We start from the raw sequence: 22,420 nt of genomic DNA on the forward strand, positions 1-22,420 counted from the left end.
ATGCATATGTACACATATACAATAGATAAATGCATACATACATAAATGTATAAATAAATGTGAGAGAAAACAATAAGTTTGCATAGCTTATAAAATGGTTCTTAGCTATACAAGGAAATGAAACCTAAAACTCCTGTCATGTCCACAGAGACAGTGACAATTCAAATGATGTATGAGGCTGGCAGTCTTGCAGGGATAAATGTGGACACCTTCGAAACTTGGATATTGTCTCTTCTGACTTTAGTTACCATAGAAATCACAAGAGTCTCACCGGGAAGCAAGATTTCAACTTCCTCCAGTTCAATAACACATTTCCACAGACAGAAAACCCATAAGAACAAAATTGGGAACCATAGTAGGTAAGCAAATGGTCTGTAGGGTAAACAAAAAACAATAAATACCATTTGTTCATTTTGTGTTGGCCAACTATGCTCGTCACGAGGCCTGACATTCAGTGTGGTTTACATAGTCAGTGAGAATTGGTTGGAAAAACAACTTCTTTCCCTCCGAATGCCATTATCAAATGGAGATGGATCTTGGTAGGAAAGAGAGGTTGTGTCTATTTCCACTCTCAGCACTGGAACCCCATCTGGTTTAGTCCTGTGAGGCCTTGTGTATACTACCACAGTTTCTATGAATTCACTTTTGTTTAAGACTTGTTGTGTCTATAGGGCCATGTTTCCATGGTGCCCTCCATCCCTACTGGCTCTTACATGACTTCTGCCTCTTTTTTTGAAGAGTTCTCTGAGGAATATAGGGTTTTGATGAAGACAATGCATTTGAGATTGAGTATTTCAAGTCTCTCATGCTCTGCATAGTGTCTAGCTGTGGGTCTCTGTATTTGTTGTCATCTGCTGCAGGAGTTTCGCTGATGACAAATGAGCAATGTGCTGATCTATGAGCATAGAAGATGTCATTAGGAGTCATTCTATTGCTACATACCTTTAGAAGATCTATAGTGTTTGGTTTCTCCTAGGTCCCTGGCCTGTCTAGCCTCATGTTCTTGGCCACTGGAGCAGTGTCAGGCATGGGTTCTATCTCAAAGTGTAGGCCTTAATTACAATAAGAGGGTGGTTGCTCACACAACTTTTGTGCCACTACCACACCAGGATATCTTTGTAGGTAGAACACCATGTTGACTGCAGGTTTTACAGCCAGGTTTATGTTTATCTTTACCCTCTGGTAGTCCACAGAGTGTCTTCTGGTACCATGAACACTAGTATTCAGCAGGCATGAAAGCTCTAGGTAAGCACCAGCTCAACATCTCTATGTTCACTGAGTTAAGTAGGTATTGTTGTCACCTCTAAAGCCTTGCCATCAGTTTGTATTCAACAGACATTAGCCTTGACAATAGCCTGGGTTATTTGGGGGATTTCCATGGTACCCCTTGGGCCAACAACTGAGTTAAATGTAATCCATTCTCAGTGCTTGTGGTTTAATTTGATGGTAAGAGATGTCCAGTTAGGGCTTTGTCTCCCTTGTTATTTATGTTTCCAATTTACAGTTATTTTATATCATATATATGTTTTATTTTCAGAAGCTTCTACTGTATTAAATTTCCATATAACCCCTCAAATGACACTTAGTTTTAGCTGTTCCTTTCTGTATTCCCTTTCTTGTCTCTTCTTTCCTCCCCTGACCTTTAGAATCTCCCTTTCCTGTCCCTCCCTATTCATCCATAACTATTCTTTTTCCCTTTCCCCAAAGAGTTTCTTCCCTCTTCACTAGCTCCATATCTATACCTAACCTCTGTGGTTATAAGGATAGTAGCTTGCTTATCAAAGACTGAACAGTGAACAAATACTGAATAAATACTTTCTTTTCTTTTGGGGTCTAGGTTATATCACTCAGAATGATTTTTTCTCTAATTTTATCTACTTACCTACAAACTCTTTTTGTTTAAGTTGAATGGTAGGTGAAACTGAGAAAATTTAAGATGGGAGAGATGCAGGGGAATGTGATCAAAATATATTATATGAAATGTTCAAAGAATTAATAAAATATTTTTAAAAGAGTTAAATCCAAATTGCATGTATGACCTAGTTTACCTAATCACGATTATCTTCCCATACTGTAAGAAACTGTAAGAATTATATCTATAACTTTTTATGGGGAAAGGTCATTGTTGCTTGGATTTCATTAAATGTTTTTGACACATCGATTTCTTTCGAAAAACCCTGGGGTTTACAAGTCACACTCAGTCAGAGCCAGCTAAGATAAGGGAACTGAAAAATAAACCTGAACATTGAGCCTTATTTGTTAAATGTTTACTGCCTCCTTCCAGATCAAGAAGGGAGCTCTCAGCTGGGCCTGCCTTCAGCGTCTCCAACACTGAGTAAGTCCGCTTCAATGCCTTCTCTTATAGGTTGCTTTGGATGTGGCATTTTGTAACAGCAACAGAAAGCAGTGATTACACTGTTTGTTAGGGAGGTTTCCACTTTCTTGGGTGAGCTCCCTGTTCGTTATGCCCACACTAGGTATATTTATACCATGGGCAGGAAATAGTAACCTCTGTTGACAATGGTAGTTCTAGCTGTTCTCAAGGGTACAGTGCCTGGAGTACCCTTAAATATGTTCTGTTCTCCTTGCTCTATAGCACAAGGTTTAAGGAGTAGGAATCTTTCTGAGCACAGATCTTAAAGGACATTTGAGAGAAACATGTTTGAGTCTGGAATTGAGGGAATGGTCTGGCTCTCGTATTTCACTCTCAGTATGTCAGTACATGTAAGTTTACCAACAAAAGCAGTAACCAATGTTATGCCCAGTTCTCGAGACCCCCAAAGACCACCAGGAATTGACTCCACTGCAAACATATTAGACTTTAATACAAGCCCAAGCTCAGGTGCAAGATCTCTGTGGAAAAAGAGAGGTATGTGTCTCTGAGTTCTGGAGGAACAGGGTTTTTAAAGGGAAAAACAACAAACAGGTAACTTTCAAGCATTTGTTTATTTTAGGCACCAAGGCCATAATGGTCCTGGCCCATGCATCTGGAGGGTTTCTGCTCCTGTTAGGGAGGGGGAATGATTAGCACATCTTGTGTTTGTTCGTTTGTTTGTTTGTTTGTTTGTTTTTCTTAGTAGCAGGACTATATGACCTTGGTCACCAGCTAGGGGCTAGCTGTATGGGAGACTGCCGGCCATCTGTTCTGGCTGCCAAGCAATGATACCTTTCAAGGGCCTCAAGGCTGGGCACAAGGGTCTGTCCTACCTTGTCAGCTTCTTTATCTAAACTTGTACTCAGGACCACAATCATGTTACCCCAGCAATTAAATTTCGCATTTTGGAACTCTCACCAGATGTGTCTTCTGCTAACACAGTCTTCTGAGCTCCTTATTCCCTCACTATACAATGTTTCTTACTACAATTCCTCCATGTGTTCTCTATAACTAAGTGCTATAACCCGATAAATATGCTGAGTGTCATTTACCTCTTTCTGTATTGAGGGGATATGTCTTATATCACTGCTATGTCAACAGTGTCTGACAAGGTAAGCAAATCTGAGTTACTGAACAGAAAAACGGTGTCCAGCAGAAACAAATGTTATCAAATAGCTGTTACATGAGGAAAGGGTAGACAAGAGACAGAATGCTTTGACTATAAATATACAAGGGAATTTCAAGTACTGATTAACATGAGCCAGTTGTAAAAGTAGGAGTATAGGGGGAGAAGAGGGAGGGTTGGGTGGGACTGGGAGGAGATAATGGAGGGGGCTACAGCTGGGATACAAAGTGAATACAGTGTAATGAATTGATTAATGTTAAAAAATTTATAAATTCAAAACACACAAGAGACAGTTGTAAAAACCTGAAGAGAATCAAAGAACAGAAAGCCACTAGAAGTCTATGGTCAAAAGAGAAAGAGGGAGAGAGGACCATATGTAGGGAGGGAGAGAAGAAGGGAAGCAGTGAGGGAGAAAACCATCCTTTACCATCACTTGAAAACACTCCATCTACATCAAGGCTCCTCCAGGACTAGCCCTTCTGCAGCACACCTCACTTTGTCTCATACAGCTCCTCACACATGTCCTCTTGCTTCAGGCTACCTTTCCCAAGGACTCTCCAGCCTGCTGGAGAGAGTGAAATACAGGCTGAGGGGCTCACACTTCCTGATGACTGTACTTGTTCACTAACTTATTGATCCCCCCACAAGTCTGTCTCGACTCTAGAAGAATACCTGAGAACCTTGTACCAAAAACCTGTGCTCATATCTAAATCGGGTCCAAAAATGAGTTGCATGAACTTGAAAAAGGCAAGAATGAAAAGAGACAATACATGTAAATAAAGACTTTTGCCCTCCATGTCTACTATGTTGCAACAGGGTTGGGCAATGCTATGCAGATGGCTTTGCTATTGTAGCGCACATGGTCTCCAGCTGATTCCACCTGTAAGTGTCCTCTACAGGTGCTCAATGTTTTGGCACCTCTGTTGTACTAAATAAAAAACTAAATGTTGGGATATGTAACGTTTTCTATTATTAGTAGTAGCCCCATAATTTTTGCTGTAGTATTATTTAACCTTCTTGACACAAATAATAAGATACCTGTTAGTTTTCATAATTGCCTTATTTACATTGGGGCAGGAAGATATTTCACCTACACAGTCTCAATAACCTCACCATCCACTTCCCAGCCCGCATCCAATGCCATTCTCCTTAATCATCCTCATCTGAAGTATCTTCTACCCGTAATCTTATAAATACTTGCATTTATTCTTCATCTGGGCCCTTTCATGCCATTATTGGAATCCTTCCTCCCAGGCAATGTGGTTCCTTCTCCATGATAACCCATCACAGCGTCCTCCTTCCTCCTCTTTTCTTGTCCATTGTTTCCCGTGATCCTCCTGTGCTACAAAGCCCGGGAACCTTAGCCATGCCTACCCCATTCTGTCATGCCAAGGTATAGGCTGTTTAAGCAGCCAATCAGGTAGGTTTATACAACAAGGATAGGTGTACCCAGATCTTGAGGGCCAGTAACACACCTCAGACCAACCTCCAACAATTCCCCTTTTTCTATCTAAATAAAAAGGCCTCATTTTTACAAGAAAAAAATTAGGAAACATTTTTAAAATAGGTAAGACTATTATGAATAATATCTAACTTAAATTCACTTGGCAACCTTGAGAAAAATATCTTATCTATGAGGGTCTAAGGTTTGTGCTTCATTTATTTTTAGAGTTTGTGTCTATCAACCTAAAAACATCTATCTAGACCTAAAACATCTTTTTAATTTGTAAGCAACTAAGCTAATTGTAAAACAATGACCATCTGGTTCTCAACACTATCAGAGACTTAAGAAGGAATAAAATTTATACCCTAAATAAACAGAATATGCATGTTAGTAGCTTCTAAAAATAGAAATTGACAGAGACAGTTTGCTACCTGAACAACCACCCAAAACTCTCTATAATGGTGGAGCATCATCTTCAGCCTTCTGGCTCAGTATCTTGACCAACATATATATATGAAGCAAAAACCATTTAGGACTTGCTTACCCTGTCTTGGCAGATTTCAGCAGTCACCTTGGCCTGCATTTGAGTTTGCTGATTTTGGGCAGAATTCTCTTTGTTGTGAAGTGAGGGCATTTTCTTTGCCTAGGGGGCTGGTCTGCCATATTTGAAGCCATCTCCATATGGAGCTTCTTCGATGCTCATCATCTTCTTTGAGGTAGTCAGGGTGCTGTCAGGAGATGATCTGTCCAATTGTCAAAGAATCTTTAAAATAATAAAAGCAGTTTATATACAATATTCTGTAGGTCTCTTGGGTTTTTAAAGACTTATCTATTTATTTTTATATAATCTATCTATAGAATATATTTGTTAAACCTAGGATGCATATTCCTGTGATAAATTAAACTAGGGTCTGACATAACCATGAGTAGATTACCTTACATTAGGTAACTTGCATTACCTAATATCCTAAACAGTTTGTAATAGCAGTTTCAAAGTATTGTAAGTAATTTTGAAATTGTATCAATACACTAACATTGATATCAATGTGTCAAAAATACATTTATTTTTGCACCACTATACAAAATCCAATACAAATGAGTTAAAAAGAACCTTATTTGAAAATAACAAACAAAGCGTTAAGTTGAGGAGTAGATTTAATAACCTACCATTTGTCTTGTTCCTATTTGATATTCCTATATTCCTCTTCTTTCTTTTCAACTCAATTCTCCTTAACTAAAAAAGACAAGGAAAAGAAAAGAGAGACATCCCTGAGCTTAACTTCATTTTCTCTCAAATAAGACCATTAATAACGTATACCAACTCCCAAGGACAATAAGCATTCATAGCCCAAGAATACAACCAAAAACCTACTCAACCCTCCTTAATGGAAATGGGGCATCATTATCAGGGATTTCTTCTAGCTCACTTTTGGGATGAAGCAATCCTATTTGGCCCAAAGGAAATTAGTAAAAATGGTTAAGCAAGCTAGCAATATCATTTGTGAGAAATTTCAGGCTAAATAGAAGTCTTGTTTGGAACAGTCTGAAATGCTGGAACAATTAAGAATGGTGGCTTTCTTCAAAGCTCTCTTGGGAGCAGGCTTTGATGAGGAACAGCAACTGAAGATGATGAGGCTAGAACAAGCAGAATACTGGAACATGCAGGATGCTGGAACAGATGTATCAGCATCTCAGCATGCTGAAAGGATGAGTCCTGTCAGGTTTGATCCAATGCCATTGGTGTCTGGTTTATTTGTTCTGAAAATACCTAATTTCTCACAAGCATTATAAAGTACCAAAAATAAATTGTATAAGATGTGCAGAATGCACAGGTAGATCAATTAAGGATGACTCTCTACTTTGTATGAGAAAAAAAAAGGTATCTGGAAGTCTTTATTCATGTCATATGAAAGGATAGAATGCGGATGCTGTAGCCAACAAGAATTCCTGGCTATGCATGGACATCCATGTCTCAGTCAGGTTTACAACTATTTCCATTTAGCGGGATCAGCAATATAAGTTACCATTATTATTGACCATATAAAAATTATCATGTTGAAATCAAAACATGGTTGTATACCTCTAAATATCCTCCCTGGGCTTGTGAGTGCCTGTTGCATTAGGCCAAGCCACAACCTGTCTTCTGAAAGAAGGCCTCCCTGTAAAGAGACAAGCCAGTTGTACTCAGCAATAGAAAAGGCATGTGTTTAAAATAAAATAAAACATGCCTTTTTTTATATTTCTTGTGGCTATTTTATATTTGTTTTTATATTTGTTGTGGCTATTTTTGTCCTATTCCCTTTTTTATATGGAATGGGTGGTAATGTCTTGATAGCCAAACTTTATATAAACTCTTTTCTATCTTGAAAGAGTTTCAGTATATCCTAGGCATCTTGTGTCTGCGTTTTTACATTTGTTCTGGCTATCTTTGGCTTGTTTTCTTTTTTCATATCAAATGGACAGTTTCATTTCTTTAAATACATGAATGGTAATTTTTAGTGTTTAGGACCTAACTAGGCTGACCTGTATTTTGCCATCTGTAAGTCTCCAGTTAATTTTTTGCATTAGGCATGACTAACATTTGTCCTCCGTGAAAATGTCTCATGTCCAAAAGGATAAGCTGGCTTCCAGAGCAGTGTGACTTCTTAATTTACTTAGTATTTAAAACCATTTTCACGTGGGAGGCATGCAGTTTGCATGTTTATCTCCCAGCCTAATTTTGGGTCCTCACATTGACCAATAGAACATATGTCTTCAGCCCAAATGCCTTTGACATCAGGTATTCTGTCGAAGTCCCATCTTCTGAGGAGATTGGCTAGCCTGTTTAAGCAGTGTGACATCTCTCTTCATAGAAACCTAAAAGTGATGTGAATCCAACCACCTGTAGATCAATAAGGACATAGTATTCATTATTATGAAAAAAGAATATACACGGAAATCTTAAGAAAAAGTTTGTCATTTTGAATCATAAACTGATTTTGCAAGTGGCTAATCACTAGGAGTTCCTATTCTGACTTGAGTAAGTTGGGCTGATCCAGAACTCTGAGATCAGCCTTTGTGTGTGTGTGTGTGTGTGTGTGTGTGTTGGGATTAAAGGCATGTGCTATCATCTTTCTGTTTAAATATTTCATCTCAAATGCCTTTGTTACTCAAAGCCCTGAAATAAAAACCAAGCAAAGAAACAAGAAAAATTTAAGTTTTAGGCCAAATGTACAAATTTAACAAGTAAATGTACAAATGTAACAAGTAAAGTCCAGTTTATTATTTTTTGGAATTTAGTTGTTGATAAAGGGTATGAGTGGCCCTTCCCAGAAAGAGATGACAACCATCTTGTAGCCAGAGAGCTTTGAATTTCAGCCATTATTAACCTAGTTTATATCAGGAAGGATGTCTTTTTTATTGTCCATAACTTAGTATTCCATCTTTTGACTTTCTCCCCATTTTCTCCTTGAATATTTTTTGGAGAAGGTATGGAAATGAGCCACCGCCATTAAACACATTGGAAATAGATCCATGACTATGGAAACCAAAACAAAGCCAAAAGAAATTCAAGTATCCTTAGCCATGGAATTTTTTATTTTAGATGCAGTTCCAGACCTGGAACTGCTTTGCCTCACAGTTTTACCTCTCCAACTTGCCATGTCTTCATAACCATGGCTGTTGTTGCTCTATGAGAGCTGAGCCAGCAGCAACAGCAGAAAGCAATGTTTGTGCATCCCCAGAGGAAACTGACCTTAAGTCTGCTCTGTTCGCTTCCCAGTTTGGGTCTTTCTGCAGTAGGATGCCATTTGCTTGTAGGTCTGTTTAAGACAGTCTCTTAAAGAGACATTATTTCACCCTGGAGTTTTTAGGTTTTAAGTTTGCATTGTATAGGTAGAAGCTTATTCCCCTCCTCCCAATAAATTATAATAAAGTTTGATTTAAAGAGTGTGGATACATAAAATTAGTTCAGAGCCATTTGCTGTAGTAAATAAATAATTAAATGTTGGGCTATATAATGTTATTTATCATTATTCTTAACTCTATAATCATTGCAGTGGTATGATTTAACCTGCTAACACAAGTACTAAGACAGAGACACCTGTTAGATTTTATAATTGCCTTATTTACCTTGGGCAGGATAAATATTTCACCTAAGCTGTCTCAATAACCTCATCATCTACCTCCCAACCCCCATCCAATGCCATCCTCCTTAACCATCCTCATCTGAACTACCTTCTATCCATAATGTTATGAATACTTGTTTTATTCTTCACCTGGGTCTCTGCATGACATTTATTGGAGTCCTTCCTCCCAGACCACTTGGATCCTCCTATATGCTAACCCATCCTGGCCTGTTTCTTCCCTCTTTCTCCTGCCCTCAAAAGACAGAAAACCTCAGCCACACCTAACCACTTTCTGCCCTACCCAGGTCAATCAGTCAATCAGGTAGGTTTACAAAACAAGGATAGCTATACCCAGATCTTGAGGGCCAATAACACACATCAGACCAACCTCCAACACATCTCTAAAATCATCAGGTCTACATTGCAGCTATGCATTACCATTGTAGCCCCATGCATCAGTCTCTAGTGGGCTTCCTACAGGGAATCTATCCTTCCTATACCTTGCTCTGAGTTCAGAGGATTTCTTTAAAATGCAGATAAAAGCTTCCTTGTAACCAAAACTCTTGAATTCTTCTTGCCTAAGTGAATTCTCAAATTTGTGTTGAGCTGCACAACATCAAGGAAGGAATACTGAGGAATTTCCAAAGATAGGGATTACTGAGCCACCCAGGGAGTCAGACAGCACTTGGCTAAACTCTGTGTCCCATCACATTTCAACAAAAGAGCACAAGGTTCAAGCATGCCCATAAGTGAAGTGTCCAAAACAGAGCCCAAGTCCCAAGTTCCCTGTCTTCCCAGATCACTGAAACTGTAGTGCTTTCTGGAGGGCAGTATATTCCCCAAGAGCATAGAAACTCCTGATCCCTCCCTTCATGCTTCACTCTGTGACTCTCCTCATCCCAACATTTTATGGCCATAAAGTTAAGTAAACACTTCTCTAAGTTCCACAAACAGCTTGTATAACTTGGCCATGCTTGGTAAGGTTTTATTCAACCCCAGGTTGTGACCATTTGTTATGAAGCAAAGGTGCAATGACATGGGCTAGCAACAGGCATCTAGGAAAAGGAGAAATCTTACAACATAGCCCACACTGTGAGTCTGACAGTTTCTTGACACACATTGAAATGCATTGCTTCATGCTGCGGAGAAATAGCCCCATGTCTTGTGATCTGTGTTATGAATGGGTGGTGGGGAAACTGGGCATGGGTAAATCACCCTGTCTCTCTTTCTTGCCATCTCCAGGGTCGCCCTACATTACCCCACCTCCCATTATAATCTGCTTCCTGTGTTGACCATGCCTGGGTGGAGCTGCCTGGTGACTGGAGCAGGAGGGTTTCTGGGCCAGAGAATCATCCACATGTTGGTGCAGGAGAAAGACCTGGAGGAGATCAGGGTCCTGGACAAGGTCTTCAGACCAGAAACCAGGAAAGAATTCTTCAGTAAGTAAACCTGATGATTCATTCTGTGACTGCATAGCAAACACTGAGCAGATGCAGGGAGGACTCCTCCCTTGTCTAGTACATAGACACTTGCAGTCATAACACGGCTCCATGTCCACACTCATCAGGAGGAAACACACCACTCAGCATAAATGACATTGTACAGTCTGGAAGAGACTGGGTTTGGACTGACAAGTTCTCTCTCTCTTTCCTGTAGCTCTTTAACGTGGACTTGTCATTTCCTGGGTAATAGCCATAAAGATTACTAAGCTGGAGGGCTCAGCACTAGCTCACTGTCTCTCCTAATTGCTACTGATCTAATTCTTTTGTTCTGGTTTGCTTTGTGGTGGTCTTCATTTAGCATCTTGGGCAGAAGTAAAATGAAAAGAGTAAAAAAAATATCAAATTAAAAGATGTATAAGAAGACAGAGGTAGGGATAGGAACATGGACAGCCAGACAGAAAGAGATAGAGACTGAAGAAGAGAATTTCTGAGTAAATGCATGTGGTCAAACCAAGGGACAGACACAAAGCCAGCATGAGCAGGACTGTCCATACCTTGCCTAGATTGTTCTGAAGGATTTCTTACCATTCCTCACTGAAGTTTATCATCACTAAGAGTAAGACTGCAGAATTCACTAGTGCAGGCTGTTATTCTTATGCCAATTTGTTCAACTGGGTACAACTGGAACAACTGATTTTGTAGTATAGTTTACCATCTATTCAGCCTGCACCCTGGGTCATTAAAATAATTGCAAGGAAAGAGGGAAAGCAGGCTCACTCACCTTGTCAGCAAAGGCTTTGAGTTGGGAAAAGAAAAATGACTATAGCAGTGTCACCTGATTAATGAGGAACACAGATGAAGACAGAGGTCCCTCACTATGCTCCACTATTTTGTCCAACGGTCAGCTCTTGGGCCCAGAGTCTTCAGTGTTTCCTGGTGCTCCTATGCGACTCAAGCTGGTTCTTTGCCCCTCTGCAGAGTCAAGTGTAAATCTGTTCTACCTAGGGATCTGCCCTGCACACAGGACCCTCCACAGTCCTCTGAAACAGCACTCACCCTCTATTCTACTTCTTGTCTCTGATCTCCTCTGATGTCAATTTCCTCCTGTCAGCTTCTGTGTTCCTTCCAGAAGTGAACTATTAACACACAGTCAACAATTCTATTAATTAGGATACTGTTCCTCAGCATTATTTGCAAACAGCCAAGGTTCAGATGGAGAAATAGCTCCACTATGGATATGGACAGAGAAGGCCCTGCATAAAGATAAGAATGAGGAATCTCCTTGAAGTGCCCTTTCTGGGCCAGGCACCGTAGGGCGAACTGTGGTGATAACTCCTTAGCTGTGTGTAACATTCCTGGGGTGTAGTTAATGCTTCCACCGTCTATTTCTGTAGAGGAATAGTGCAGAGGTTAACTGGTTTGCACAAATACCACAGTTAGAATAAACACACTGGAGTGGAGCCCGAAAAATCTAGCTGCAGCCGTTATGATCTTCACATCCGGTGGGTGGAGGCGTTTACCTGGATCTCCTTCTGATCTAGCTCATAAGTTGCACCACCCCACGAGGTTGTTGTGCAATTATCTGCACATGAAGATGACTTATATCATGCTGCAGCTGTGGCTCCACCAAACCACTCTCCACAGGCCCTCTCCTAGGACCTCAGAGTCCCCAGAGAGCTCATGGATGAGAGTCTTTCACTACAGGTCTGGAGTTCTCCTCTTGTCACAGCCACATCCCTGAACCAGTCTGTCTAGAACAGTGGTTTTTATCCTGTGGGTCACGAGACCACTGGGCTTTCACTAACCTTTTAGAGGGACTTCATATCAGGTATCTTACATACCAGATACTACAATACAATTCATAACAGTAGCAAAATTAAAGTCATGAAGTCGCAGTGAAAATAATTTTCTAGATGGGGATCAACACACCAGAAGGAACTGTATTAAAGGGTAACAGTGTTAGGAAGGTTGAGAACTACTGACTAACATCAGTATCAAGGAAGTAAAAGGAAGAAATGGGGAGATCAGATCATAATAATAGAATTCAACCCTCAGGCAGGTAATACCTTCTGAGCAGCCCCAAATTCGAATCTTTCTAATTCAGGGCCTTCTGAGAGTTGCATGGTGAGAGGAGGAGCTTGGATAGGGTATGCAGAGTACTGAATTAGGGGCAAGCCATTCTATTTTTGTCCCTTGGAGATGTTTCTTTAGCCTTGGATTTCTCCTGTCTTTCTCACTGTTTGGCTTCAGGGACAATTTCAGGTCACTTGAATGTCCTTAATCTCTCCCTGAAAAATTGATTCCAAGCAATGCCAGAGCATAGGCTAATGGCACACGTGTAGGCAGAGGGCAAGCAAGGGGTCCTCAGTAGGTATCGGAATAACTGTGTCCTCAGGCTTATGGGCATCACTTTGCTCATCTATTAAGCACGGCACACAGGACCAGTCTCTAGGAAGTGTGGGAAGGAAGGAAGCACAGTCTTGAAGCTGGGTTTGAATTATGAAGCACAGCAAGTGTAGGGTACTGGCACAGACTATGTGTGGCAAACAGTTCATTTTGAGAGTTAAGTGACAAAGTAATAGGAAGTGTTACCTACTGAGTCCAGAAGGACATGAAGATGCAGGTGTATTTACTGCCTTGGGATAGATGGCATAAGGAAGTCCTGAGAAAGCCAGTTAGAGCATTGACATCTGCTCTTGATAATGTCTCACAGGAGATATTCCACTTTATCCAACTTGGGCCCATCCTGATCTTGTTACCAGCACTTCTGACCTCCCTGGGTCACTAAAGCCAAGCCATTGGCTCTGAGTTAACTCTTCTTTTGTGCCCAGCAGAGACCCAGAAAATACCAGGCTCTGGCAAGGGGAACTCACAAGATATGTATCTGTGAGTCGTCCTTCCACTGCCACTGCTAGAAATGTTTTCCTCATCAAAACCCTGGGACAGACATTCTGATTGCTACCCACTTCTCCCCACCTCTCTATTACCTGCTGACTCACTTTGTGGATGGATGAACTTCCCAGCACTCTCTTGAACAAGTTCATGTCCCAGGCACATTTGACAGCTTCCTAAGCTGATTTGTTTGCCTTTCAGCAGGACAAAATGTTGCCCTTCTTTCTATCTATCTGGCTTCCTCTGAATGTGACAATTCTCTCCACTATGACAATTCTTGATGGCATAGTAGCTGACCCATGTGTACAGGGAACGTCTTAGCTCACAGAAGAGCTTCTCGATGACCTGCCTTGTGTTCCACAGACCTCAAGACAAACACAAAGGTGTCAGTGCTGGAGGGAGACATTCTGGATTCCCAGTACCTGAGGAGAGCCTGCCAGGGCATCTCTGTGGTCATCCACACCGCTGCTGTCATTGATGTCTCAGGGGTCATTCCCAGACAGACCATGCTAGATGTCAATCTGAAAGGTAGAGTATCTGGAGAGGAGAAGGTGAGATTTGGGAGGTTGAAAATGTTAACACATATCGGGAAGGAATGCTCTCACCATAGAATCCCTGCCATTCTCTGTGTCTAATGCCTCTGCTCACCGTACCCTGCTGGAAGAGCTCAGTGCCATTCCATGGCTAAGGCCCAGCAGTTAGAAAGCAGGTAACCCTGGATGTAAGGCCACAGCCATGTCACTCCACCTTCAAGAAAAGCTCTTCTGTTGTCCTCCATGCAGAGGAGACTGAACTCCAACTCCAAGCAGTTGACAAGCACCCACCCATTTTCTGCCTAGACTTTGCAGGAACCTGCTCTGCAGGCTGTTCTGTCTTCAGGACCTCACAATGTCCTGCTGTTATTCAGGAATGCCCAGCAGGAGGTTTTGCACAAATGTTTTTAGTTTTCTACCAAGAGCACTAGATGAGGTCAGTCAGTGCTGGTTGCCACAATGAAAACTAGAAGGAGTATTTACATAACCAGGTAAATGAAGTCATAGATAAAACCAAGAATTTTCTAACATTTTGTATAATATCTGGAACACAGTTGTAGCTCTTTATCTCCCCAAACCCAGTAATCATTTGTTTCCTGATTCAGACTATTGTTTCTCTGACAGTTTTGACTCTCATCAAATGACAAAAAATAAAAATTAAACAAAACAATAAAAAAAAACCCTGGACCTATGAAATGTCGATGTAACATTCATATCACCTATACACAACTGTGCTTGAACATGAATAATGTTAATTATTCAGTAATTCTTAGCTAATAAGAACTATTCTTGTTCACAATCTAAGAATATAATTTGGTTGTATAATTTAAAAAAACATGTATGACTGTATGCATGAAATTATACTTATTTTATTGACACATTAGAAATGGATAAAAAAGCTTTATGTGCATATTTACTTAATTTTCAAAATGTCACACACACTCATGTGTGCACATATTCACAAGTCTACAAACACAAAGGCCTAGAGATATTTGCTCTCTGTTGTCTCAGTCTACAGCATGGTAACTTTGAGGCCAATATGAGAAGATTTACTCTAATCTGTAAAAGTTTCACTGCTGGGCATAAGGATGAAAATGACTGTTGAGGATATTTGATCCTATCTGAACCCCAAAGCTGTGAGCAGTAAAGCATTGTTTCTTGTTTGATGTGGTTGAGCGCTATAACAAACCTTTAAACCAAGACCTTTCTGTATATTGTAAACAGGTGACTACCTTGTGGTTCACCCAGTCCTAACACACACCTTTAATCCAAGAGATTTCTGTATACAGGATTTAATAAAGTTAACCCTATGTCAAGAGGCAGAGCAAGAAACCAACTGACAGGGATTGAAGAGGAGGGACTTTGAGTTAAGGGGTATTTTAGACAGCCTGGAGAAGAAGAAATAGCTCTTTGACTTCAGCTTTTCAGCTTAGGCTTAGGCTTTAGCTCTCTGGCTTTGGGGGCCTTTTGAGCTTTGAGCTAGCAAGCCTCTGGCCTTGAGTTTTTGGCCTTTTCTTCCTGGGTTGTCAGCTGAGCCAATGAGCCTTTTGGTTTTTCCATCAGGACCTGAGCTGAGAAGGAAGGTCAGCTGGGTGCTTTCTCTGCTTCTCTGAGCTAGAGGGTTTCACCCCAGCATCTGGGCCCTGAGTCTTTATTGGTAAAATAGAACCGTTGGCATTTTCATTTCTTTACAACAATATTTTGGTGCTCCAATGAGTGGCATGACCCCAAAGACAGAGAGATCACTCCAGCTTCAGACAAACTGAGAAGCCTTCAGATCTGGTAAGTCATCTGGGAAATCCTCAAGGAGAGAATTAAGGGTGAGAAGTAGTTTGAAGTTAATAGTAGGCTTTGGGACCCTGTTTAGTCCTACTCTAGATAGTGTTTTAAAAGCAAAAAAATGAAAAGCTAAATGGCTTCGCTGAAGTTGTCTTAGTACCAATTATGATTTTATCATTTTGGTATTTTATACTTTATTCTTAAAAGTCATAATGGCTTTCCATATTCACTCAAAGAAAAAGTATATTGATAAGATAAAGGCCTTAGAAGGAAAGACTTAGATTTATAAATGAGATTTTAAAAAATGCTCAGACAGAGAGGATTTTACACAAGGGCCTGTCATGCCACCACATAATGAAACTGAAAGGGGGCAGCCTATGGTTGTTGGAAAACCAGCCTTAGTATATCCAATTACTATACAAGACATGGCCGAAGACGATAGGCACCCCAAGGGTATCAGGAATTGAAATGACATGCTGTAGACATATTAGATTTGAGGAGATTCAAGGATGCGATCGTTTCTTATACTATGTTAAGCAGATGTTAAATTCATAGACAACTCAGAACAGGACTATCCCTCAAGATGGGAAAGTTTTCACAGCAGCCATATTGGAAGCTGTTCTTGAGTTACAATGCCAATCATGATGGAAAGTGGAAGCAAAGGTCGTAGGACAAGGAAATCAGGCCAGACACACTGATAGCTCTCAGGATCAGTTGCCAGGTGAAGGTCAGTATGCTGATTTAAAAAGGCAGTTTGAAGTTGATGATCACACCTTGGCATTACGTCATCTAGCAGCTTTAAATGCTTGGGACAGGCTGAAGAATCAGGAAAAAGGTCTGAATCTTTTCCTAAAATTATACACAGCCCAAAAGAAGCTTTTAGTGATTTTTCTGTAAAGATTGACTTCAGATATGAATAGAATAGTATCAGATTCAGAAGTCAAAATGGACTAATTGAAACTTTGGATTTTGAAAATGCTACTTGAGAATGCAAAAGAGTGATTAGACCTTCAAAGGCAAGATCAGCACCAGTAGAGGACTGGATGAGAGATACAGCAGCTGTTGGATCTCATGTTTATGATGCTAATAGAAGAAGTAAATTCTAAAAGTCTTAGGAAAAATCAAAATGGCAGATGTTTTAATTGTGGCAAGCAAGGCCATTTGAAAAGGGATTGTAGGCAAGGCTTTCATAGAAACAATGGATTTTCCAGAGACAATCCAAAAAGAAGGGCCCAGCCTTCTGGAGTATGCAGAAGCTGTGGCAAAGGCAAGCACTGAACTAGGGAGTGCAGATCAACAAGAGGTAGGCAAGGTAAGCCTTTGCCTTTGGGAAATGCCTGAGGGGGGCCTGGCTCAGGCCCCAACATCAAACTTGATTCAGTCATTTCCTGTCAGCATAGGAGAAACTCATCCACAGAGAAATTAAAATGTTTAATACCTGTTGTTTAAAACAGCTCTGGATATAATCAAGGACAGAACAGCTTCAATATATAAAACAAAACAGTTCAAGAAAGAACACAAAACAACTATGTTGGCAAACTGCTATAATGATCAGAGACCTAAGCCAAAAATAAAGGTAAATGGCATTGGAATTGAAGATTTAGTAGACACAGGAGCAGATGTAACAATAATTTTACTAAAATCTTGGCATCCAGATTGGCCTTTTTAGGAGGTAAATATTCATCTTGTAGGGATTACAACTTTATCTCAGGTAAAACAACGTACAAGATTGGTCAAGTGTATAGGGCCAGAAGGACAAACAAGAAATTTAAAGCCATATGTGGCTAATATACCAATAAATTTATGGGCATGTAATTTGTGACAGCAATGGAAAAAAATAACAGTGTTAATGGAGATTAACATTCCTCCAATCTCAGAAAAATATATATATAAAATAAAGAATCCTTCTGAGAAAAATATCAAAAATTGTTATCGGGAACAGTCGCAGACTGTCCAGGTTGTCCATATGCAGGACGTGAACGGCATTGTTCTCTCAAAGCTACCAACTACCCTACATGTAAAAAGGTTAAACAGGCATTAATAAATAAAAACAAAAAAAATTTTTCAAATACAATTTACCAAAGGCACACTTGCCTTATTGTCATTAAATGAAAAATGGGTTTACTTAGACCATATGTCTTAATTTCATGTTAGCATGTTAGATTGTAGATTGTCACATGGCCTCTGCCATCTTGGACATCACCTTTTGAGTCTTCTTCCTAAATAAAAATGATATTTTTGTTGTTTGGTATTAAAAATACAGTTAAGAGATTTAAAATGTTTTCAGTAACTATAAAGAGTTGGTACACATGAACTTGCTATCTAAATCTTTAAGAGTTGGAGTAAATTGGAGCTAAAATAAAAAACTGAGCAGGGTGGTGGTAGCCCATGACTAATCCTATCAGAAACAGGTGATCTCAATAAATTAGTACTTTTCTAAATTCTAAAGTTACTATGAGCAGGATGGTAGTAGTTCACAACTTCAGTCCCAGCACTTGGAAAGCACAGGTTTTTAATTTAGGAGACAGAGGCATGTAGATCTCTGAGTCCAAGGCCAGCCTGATACAGACCAAATTCCAAACAGAGAAAAACTTAGACCTAGGTATGGTGGTTCATACCTTTTTTTTTTTTACATTATTATACTTTTAAAAATATTTTTAATGATTACAGTTTATCCATTTTGTATTCTACCTGTAGCCCCCCCCCCACCTCCCCTTCTTCCTCCCACCCTCCCTCCCTCTTCTCCATCCATGCCCCTCCCCCAGTCCACTGATAGGGGAGGTCATCCTTCCCTTCCATCTGATCCTAGTCTATCAGGTCACATCAGGACTGGCTGCATTGTCTTTCTCTGTGGCCTGGTGAGGCTGCACTCCCCTGAGGGGGAGATGATCAAAGAGCAGGCCACTGAGTTCCCGTCAGACACAGTCCCTGTGCCCATTACTAGGGAACCCACCTGGACATTGAGTTGCCATGGGTTATATCTGTGCAGGGGTTTTAGGTTATCTCCATGCACAGTCCTCGGTTGGAGTATCAGTCTCAGAAAACAAACAAACAAACCTTGTTCCCCAGATTTTTTCGGTTCTGTTGCTCTCCTTGTGGAGCTCCTGTTCCCTCTAGGTCTTTCTACCTCCCACCCCTAACTTTCATAAGATTCCCTGCCTGCACTCTGCCCAGAGGTTGACAATGAGTCTCATTATCTGGGTTTTGATACCCTGCTGGGTAGAGTCTTTCAAGGGCCCTCTGTGGTAGGCTCCTGTCTTGTTCCCTGTTTTCTCCCTCTTCTGATGTCCATCCCCTTTGCCTTTCTGAATGAGGATTGAGCATCTTGTCCAGGGTCCTCCTTCTTGATTAGATTATTTAGGTGTACAGATTTTAGTATGTTTATCCTATATTACATGTCTAACACCCACTTAGAAGTGAGTACATACCCTGTGTGTCTTTCTGCCTCTGGGATACCTCACTCAGGATGATCTTTTCTAGTTCCCACCATTTGCCTGCCAATTTCATGATTTCCTTTTTTTTAATTGCTGAGTAGTATTCCATTGTGTAAATGTACCACAATTTCTGTATCCATTCCTCAACTGAGGGGCATCTGGGTTGTTTCCAGGTTCTGGCTATTACAAATAAAGCTGCTACAAACATGGTTGAACAAATGTCCTTGTTGTATACTTGAGCATCTTTTGGATATATGCCTAGGAGTAGTATAGCTGGATCTTGAAGTAGCAATATCCCTAATTGTTTGAGAAAGCATCAAATTGATTTCATACCTTTGATCCCAACACTTGAGAAGAGAGATGCAAGCACAAAAGAATTACAGTGATTTAAAGTTAAAAGCTGCTTGCAAAAGGCAGACTGAAATTGAAAGTGAATATCTTTTGTGACCTAAAAACAAATACACTTAAAATTATTTTAGTTTCAAATTTTCAAAAGTTTTTTTTTAATTTTCAGTTGAGAGATTATAATTTTTCTATTGTCAAAAAGAAAAAAAAACATTTTGCCCAAGGAAAGATGTAACCCACACGAAACAAAATAAAACAAAGCAAAAACAAACAAAAAAAACCCAGAGGGGTGGGGCAGGAACTCCTCTGTTTTTCTTTTCTTTTCTTTTCTTTTTTTTTTTTTTAATCTTTCCAGGAGAATAAAAACATCTAACTAAGGAATCTGGAGACTACTGGACAAATGAAATGTCTGAAGAAAATGGAGAGATTAACAATAAAAAAAAATCACAACAAAAGGAGTAAATTGGCTAAGTCCATCTTCTGTCTTCTGCCCTCTACAACTATAATCGGCAAATGGTCTTTTTGAAGTCCCAATTCATTTAAGATTAAAGCTGCCTTTGAAGTTGGAACATGGCTCTCTCCTTCTCTAAACCCAGGAATTCTTGTTAAAGAAAAACCCAAAATCTCTGTCTGGTATCACCCATAGCCACGTGGTATGGGGTAGAAGAAAACAAAAAATAAGGGAATATTTTATTGCCACTGATCTCATAATCTTTTAATTTTCATTTGACTCTCTAATTTTAAGGTATAAATATTATCTCAAAACGTATAAAATTACTATGTATATATAAACTTTCTGTCATGATACCAGTAGTCATATAGAGTATTAACTAATTTTAGAAATAAGCTTCATCTAGTTTCCTGTACATGTTTCCAGGTTTAAGGCTGAAGCAAGTAACTAGGAAAAATGTTTATGTACTTCAGATGTACTTAATAGATTATGGACCTCAAGCCTTTCTGAGATATGCTGAATAAGGCATTTAAAATGTTTAGGGTTTTTTTTTTTTTAATCACTCCTAACAATAACATTTTAGGTTTCCAAGAAGAAGACAGGGATTCTGACAATGAATCCACCTGGATTGTGTAACACCAGTCACTGGAAAAACAAAAAACTTCCCCATGTTTCTTCTGCTGCCTGGTTCTGTATAAACAGTGGACACTTTTGAGCTGACTGCCATGTTTAGCCGAGTCATGATTGCCATTAAGCTGACAAACACCACCCAAAGATCTGCTTCAAATTACAGACTGCTTAAGACATTGAAATTGCTGAGTTCATATGAGACTAGCATGAACATTTCACAGAACTTTGAACTCAAAAATACTTAATCCTAAGACTGCCAAATATAACCTAGCAGGACATTGTGAAAAGCTTTGCAAAAAAAAAGTTGCTTAATTTTTGTAAATAGTTTTGCTGTATCTTTCCTTTATATTTAGGCACAAAGGTGGATAGGACAACATAGGAACAATGAAAAAGATAGATTATTGAATCTACTTTAATAAACCTTTGTATATTGGTACAAAATTAAGATTCTAATCAGTTACATTGCCATAGATCTTTTGTATATTGATGCAAAATTAAAGTTATATTTTGGTTACAGCACACTATATATCAATTCTTTTTGAGGTATTGTACCTATGTGATTCTTAAAAATGCAATGTGAAGTTCTAGTCCTTTTAAAAGCTACTGTTATAAACTGTTTAGGATAATTAAGAAATGCATACTAATAGTCAATGAAACTTGTGGTTTTACTAGGTACTGGTTTAGTTAATCAAAAATGTTTCCAAGGTAATCAGTCAGTATATAGCTAGAAACAAGTAATTCAGATATACGGTAGATAGGTAGATGTTTTTCAAAAACCTCAGACATTTATGGTATATAGATCATTAAAAGATGTTTCATTTTTTACAATGAGATGTGTCAGCTCCTGGAAGGACCCCCTTTCTACTTCGAAGAGGATGATGAGCATCAAAAAATTCTCCTTAGGAGATAGCTTCAGGTGTGGCAAGCCAGCCACTGGGCAAGGAAAGCCCTTGCTTCTTCTACTGACAGAATACTGGACAAACTGGATGCAGGAAAGTTGATGGACAGGTTTTGCAAGGACAAGGCAGGCAAGTCCTTCATCATACCTGCTTCACAGAAAAGTCTGTCAGGTGTTCTGAGCCAGAGACTGAAGATGATGCTCCAACGTTACATAAAAATTGTGTGTGACTATCCAGGCAACCTAGTAGTCTCTGCCATTTCTGTAGTTTTGGAAGGTGTTAGCTCTTGGCTTCCTATTTATTCAGCTACTATTTATCCTTCCCAGGTCTCTGATGGGTTTGAAGACTAGATAGTTATAATCTTATAATTAAGCTTAAGGTTTTTTAGGATTTAAAATGTTTATGTCTAAAAAGATGGGGTTTTTTGATTGGTAATTCAAGTTGTGATATAAAGTGATTTAGGTACAAAATTTGGACTCACCAAGATGGATAGATAGTGGAAAACTTTCTTCAGGTTTCCTAAGACATTGTTAATGTAACTTTTTTTTACCAGGTAGTATATAGTTTATTAATGTTAGAGTCTTTTATTTAGACAAAGAGGGAAAAACGTTGCATGATATTTAATCCCACTGTGAACCCAAGAAATTTGTGAATGGTAAAACAATGTTTCTTGTTTGGTGTGGTAGAGCCCTTCACACACCTTTAATCCAAGAGTTTTCTGTTTATTTTAAGCAGGTGAAGATGGTGTGGTTCATCCATCCCTACCACGAACCTTTTAATCTAAGAGATTTCTGTACACAAGATTTAATCAAGTTAAACCTAGGTCAAAATATGGGGCAAGTAACCAGGTGACAGGGATTAAAGAGTAGGAGGAACTTTGAGTTGAGGGGTATTTAAGACATCATGGAGAAGAAGAGAGATCTTTAGCTCTTTGCTTTAGGCTTAAGCTCAGTGGCTTTTTGGGC

The 22,420-nt window shown here is 39.5% G+C and overlaps 1 protein-coding gene and 1 long non-coding RNA gene across 2 annotated transcripts in view; both read left to right on the top strand.

The window, feature by feature from the left end:
- Positions 1-22,420, top strand: part of LOC110542496 (3 beta-hydroxysteroid dehydrogenase/Delta 5-->4-isomerase type 2-like) — a 40,170-nt gene that overhangs the window by 16,269 nt on the left and 1,481 nt on the right. Inside the window, exons 2-4 of the mRNA XM_060393007.1 lie at positions 2,285-2,335; positions 10,293-10,489; positions 13,748-13,912. Of these exons, the coding sequence (XP_060248990.1) occupies positions 10,345-10,489; positions 13,748-13,912 (310 nt within the window). The 5' untranslated portion in view covers positions 2,285-2,335; positions 10,293-10,344. The remainder of the gene's footprint in view (positions 1-2,284; positions 2,336-10,292; positions 10,490-13,747; positions 13,913-22,420) is intronic.
- LOC132656965 (uncharacterized) lies at positions 13,919-20,997 on the top strand. The gene is made up of 2 exons (XR_009594805.1): positions 13,919-15,699; positions 19,831-20,997. It is a non-coding gene; the product is annotated as an uncharacterized LOC132656965 (long non-coding RNA).

The sequence above is a fragment of the Meriones unguiculatus genome, chromosome 10, assembly GCF_030254825.1.
Source record: "Meriones unguiculatus strain TT.TT164.6M chromosome 10, Bangor_MerUng_6.1, whole genome shotgun sequence".
Lineage (NCBI taxonomy): Eukaryota > Metazoa > Chordata > Mammalia > Rodentia > Muridae > Meriones > Meriones unguiculatus.